Source organism: Lepisma saccharinum, chromosome 24 (assembly GCF_977018435.1).
Source record: "Lepisma saccharinum chromosome 24, izLepSacc3.1, whole genome shotgun sequence".
Classification (NCBI taxonomy): Eukaryota; Metazoa; Arthropoda; class Insecta; order Zygentoma; family Lepismatidae; genus Lepisma; species Lepisma saccharinum.
Window position 1 is genome coordinate 41,984,782 of NC_139252.1, and position 4,802 is coordinate 41,989,583.

A 4,802-nucleotide genomic window follows, 5' to 3' on the forward strand; every position below is an offset into this window, starting at 1 on the left:
AATCTAGTTTATTAATTTACTTGGAAGACATCAGTGGAATTCTGTAAATTTATTACTGTTAATCACTGGGTAAAGTCATATAACCAGTGCATAGTTAGAGATCTGTTAGTTCATCGAACTCTCCAGCCTAACTATTGCCTATTTTTGGGGGAGCAGGAAAAGGTTTTATAAGCTCTTGCCTTGACTCATTTCACCCAACAGGTCAATAGGTGCTGGAGCTTGTCCCGAGTTGATATTTTCCTGGAGATGAGGCCTGTTCGTAAAAAAAAATTATAAGCTGGGTAAAGTCATATATTTTCCGTACTACAGGAGAATGCATTGTTTTGGCTGTAAAAAGAATCTTTTCAGGGTGGAAGACCGATCTTGGCAAACAGATGAAGTATCGGAGTAAGAAGGAGGAAAGTTTATCAAACTTTAGTTTCCGCACAGAGGGAAAAAAGCAGTTCTGTGGAAGGTAATGTTCATCTCCTGATGCACTGAGCAAACAGCCTGTGTTTTATTAAGTGTAAATGCGGGGAAATCTCGTGGTCGAAGTGCAGTGCTTTGTTTGTTTACATATAAACACGGAGGATTCTTGGGAAGATAGAACAACTCCAACTGCTACGTGTTCCATTCTTGCGCCTGGATAGGAACAGCCATGAAGAACTTCGGAAGCATCGTGCTTCTTGCATCCCTCTTGGTGTCTGTCGCCTTGGCTGTCCCGGTGGAGCATGAAGGTAATTGCTAAGGCTGGAATTTTAATGCATTTGGGTGTCCTACTTCATGTAATGTAAATAACAAATTGAATTAATATTATTATTAGTGTTTTAATTGCATTAAGGTTTAAATGTTGGTTATGCATATAATTTGCACATTTCACCAACCAAAATTGGCATCTGTAGCCTGTATGCTTCACAAACAAATGAAGTCAGGTTTTGCTACATTTTTAGAGCGTCATACATTTTCGTTTTGAGAAAATTAACATTTTCAAAAAAAATCATGGAAGAACTCGTGAAAAAAACATAGTGGTAAATGAAAACTAAGGTTCGGCTGAACCTTTGGCAGCCGTCAGTGTGAATTTTTTTTAAATTTTCCTCTCCATTCGAAAAACCGCTTTGGTATTCCAAAATCTGAAAAATTACATCAACTTAGAATTCCTTCTAGAGCATTGACGTGAATTTTTGTGTAGTTTGCTTTCGCTGTTGTCTAGATATTCTCAATAGTTTCGCGATTGCATAAGTCTATTAAACTATTGGTAATATCTAGATAACAGCAAAAGCAAACCATACAAAAATTCACGTCAATGCTCTAGAAGAAATTCAAAGCTGATGGAATTTTTCAGATTTTCGAATATGAAAGCGGTTTTTTCGAATGGAGAGGAAATTTTTTAAAAAATCGCAATGACGGCTTCCAAAAGTCCAGTCGAGCCTATTTTTTTGGAGTGGAACGTTCATAACATACGAAATATCTTGTTGCGTATGCCGGACCATAGAAAACAGCTATGTACAGTCAACGGTAAAGATAATGGTAGGCAAATTGTCCACCGCTATTTTAATTACTATATTATTCTACATCTTCTGTTGGAATGAAACTATGTTGGTTCGAAGCTGTTACTCGCTTAGCCCCCCACACTCTTTACCTCCGCACTCGAGGTTCGGTGCACTTCGTACTCGGCTCTGATTTGTCTAGGGGTATCTTTCTTTGTACGACAATGCACGTGGGTTGCTACAAGTCAACATAATTATATAATTAACTACAAGATATAACGGATAACCTTTGCGAAACCTTTATGATCAGGGGGATAAATTACCTTGTCCAGCATGTGTGAAATTAAAAACGGAAATTTTGGATAATTTCTATAGTTTAATTAACGTAAAATTTAAAGTATATACAAGTCGTATCCGAACGTTCATTTCTCTAATTATTTTTCGGGCCAAAACTCTAATTTTGATGTTGGAATCTCTATTGTTTGTACCTGGATGCTTTACATTTCATGAATTACATCTGTAGTACGCTTGTCACAAGGTAGACTCGCGTTACTCCAAGAAACGTCTTAACAGGCGCGAGGTCGCCCGACGTGTACATTTCTCAACCTCCACGGTGACAAGGCACTAGGCTGCCCGGCGCACCGTAATTACTTCAAAATAACATCCAGTACAAACTACCTTTTTACCTGTAAACTGGACACCAAGGCACTAGCTTGCCCGGCAATCCAATCTCTTACAGCATCCGTTTCGGGAGACCTGTCCTCCGGTCCTAGCTGACCGAAGCAAAAACAGCCTCTCCCTTCCAAGTCTCAGTTCCAACAACCGACCTCCCCCACTCTCGTCTGGGAGTTTATATACGTTTGGTTGGCGTCTGTTGCCAACGGCCCTTCTTTCAAAATTTTTAAGCCCGCCTTTCTTTTGAACGTTCGAAACACGAAGCAAGAACAGAGAGCTACATGGTATTTATACATGGAATAATATGAACCTAAAAATGCATAATAAATTGATTTACACTAATAACACATATATATGTTTATACACGTAATTACCTAATTAATTAACATATTAATAAATATTTCAATAAGAAAAAAACACTGTTGCCCTGACAAGGGGGCAGGGTAACAAAGCAGGCATTGTAATCTGCTTACTAACGTCAATATTTCTAATCATTGTCATCACAATGTGTAATACAGACGGAATTAAAATAATGGTGGACAATTCGCCTACTGTTTCTTTCGCCATTGGGTGTACTATCCACCTTTACAATTCCAGCGCTCCCCGAAACAATCCTGCCTACGCCAGTGTCGTGTATCAAATAGCGGTCGTTTTATGTTTCAAGTATAAATAGAGCTATAATACATGTGTATGTTAGTCTGTGCATGAATGATGGTATGCAAGAGTTAACAGAGTTAGAAACTAACCTACATTGCACTCAAGTACTCACAAGTAGTTCTTGTAGTTTTCTAAACACTCACTTCATTCCTTAAGTGGACGGAGAATAGGTACAACTGCTTACACGTTTTGACTTTAACGAGTTGAGTTCATTATATTATATTATAGTTTCTTCCTTATAATTTGCAGGCAGGTCACTGAGACAGCGCAGATTCACCTGCAGCGTCCTGAGCTTCAGCATCGGGGGTTACGCATTCAACGACAGCGGATGCGCACTTCACTGCTTGGCCAACAAGTGGAAAGGTGGGCGATGCATTAAGGGGATATGCCGCTGCATAAAATGATTCAGTCGATCATTTGTATGCTTATTCATATCTTCACACTGTACGACGGTGGATAATAAATCATGATTTTTCGCTAAAAAAATTTCGATGTTTTTTTTTTTTATAAAATATTTAAATCGATTAAAAAAAACACGCTTAATATCACTTGCATGGTATTTGGCACCATACATATGGATATATGTTTCTTATAGAAAAGCTTTATCTAGTAAATGGCCCTGTAAAATATTTGAACAGTTTCATTAAAGCAAATAAAAAGGATGTGTAAATATACATTTTTCAGTTTCTGATACTGTGTACGTACATGAACCTACTATGGAAATGTTTGTTGAGTGTGTAAATGAAACTGTATTAATTACAGTAACTTTTCTTCCAGTGAAAATTAACCATTCTGGATGTACTATATAATTGAGGATTAAAAATGGTAAACGTTGTAAGTGCCAAAAGCGAAAGTGTTGGAAAATCGCATCGTTCCGCACATCAGCCCGTAAGAACATTCACACTAGTGACCTCCTTACACGCCCTTTGAACTACTTAGAGGGCTACCAGCCACTTTTTACTTTTACCACATTATAAAGCATGGCACATTTCACAGTTTAACGTTGAAAACGGTGTTTGAATTATTGTGGCACTTACATCGTTTACCAATTTTAGTCTTCAATTGTAAGTTTAAATATTTTTATAGTCTTTGTAGCTGAATTCTGATAATGTTTTTAATGATAGTTTGCTAAATACCAGCTTCCATGTTTACATGGCTAACCATCCATTTATCTCTTCATCGTTAGTAGACAAAAAATATTGTATTATTTAATTAAACAAAGATATCCAGTGAATTTATTGATACAGCGATATGTGTTTTCAATAAAAAGTTTTCTTTTCTATGTGTAAATATACTTTAGTCTCTCGTCCCCCCGAGATATAGTCGCTGGGTAAAGGTATAGAGAACGTTTTCGCTTCTAGCCCCCAGCTTCGCTCACACCTATTATCTCGGGGTGATAGAGACTGCACCGGGAGATTGGTAGATCCTCAATAAAATACCGTTGTCTCGTTCCACACATTTAATTCTAGGAAGGATATTCGAAGGGATTGTATTCGGTAAGGCAATTACCACTCACTCATCTTGTTCAGCCGTAAACCTCGTCGTGTCGACTCCAGGTCGATACAGTCCAGTTCTACACTTTATGATTGACAGTCCATGATAGCAATAGAGCGATGAGAAGATTGAGACGTTGCGTCTCGCTCTTTTATACCCGGAGCTGCATGACCCCCGAGTTGACGCAATGCTCCTGCCAAGTTGGAGCACACGTATATTATGCTGAGCAAGGGTCATGCATACGTCACTCTTGTCCTACCGTCTACAATACCTACCTGGTGGCCACTTTTCGCTCTCTGGAGCGCATTCGAAACATCGGATTGCGGTTATACTTGGAGGGCATGGGAAAGCGAATGATGACGAAAAAAGAATTAGTTCAAATTTTCACCACCAGGGGAAAATATGACGTTTAGAATTAAATTCCCCCTACTCAGAGCTCTCTGGAGTCCGTTCGAAGCAACGGATTGCGTTGAAACTTGGTATGGAGGCTATGGAGGCCATGGGGAAGCG

General features: G+C 38.7%; 1 protein-coding gene across 1 annotated transcript; it reads left to right on the top strand.

The window, feature by feature from the left end:
* The first annotated feature begins 596 nt into the window (after positions 1-596).
* LOC145978221 (holotricin-1-like) lies at positions 597-3,234 on the top strand. Its single transcript, XM_083110685.1, has 2 exons — positions 597-716; positions 3,048-3,234. The coding sequence occupies exons 1-2, from the start codon at positions 638-640 to the stop codon at positions 3,200-3,202; spliced, it is 234 nt and encodes a 77-aa protein (XP_082966811.1). The 5' UTR covers positions 597-637; the 3' UTR covers positions 3,203-3,234.
* Positions 3,235-4,802: the final 1,568 nt, after the last annotated feature.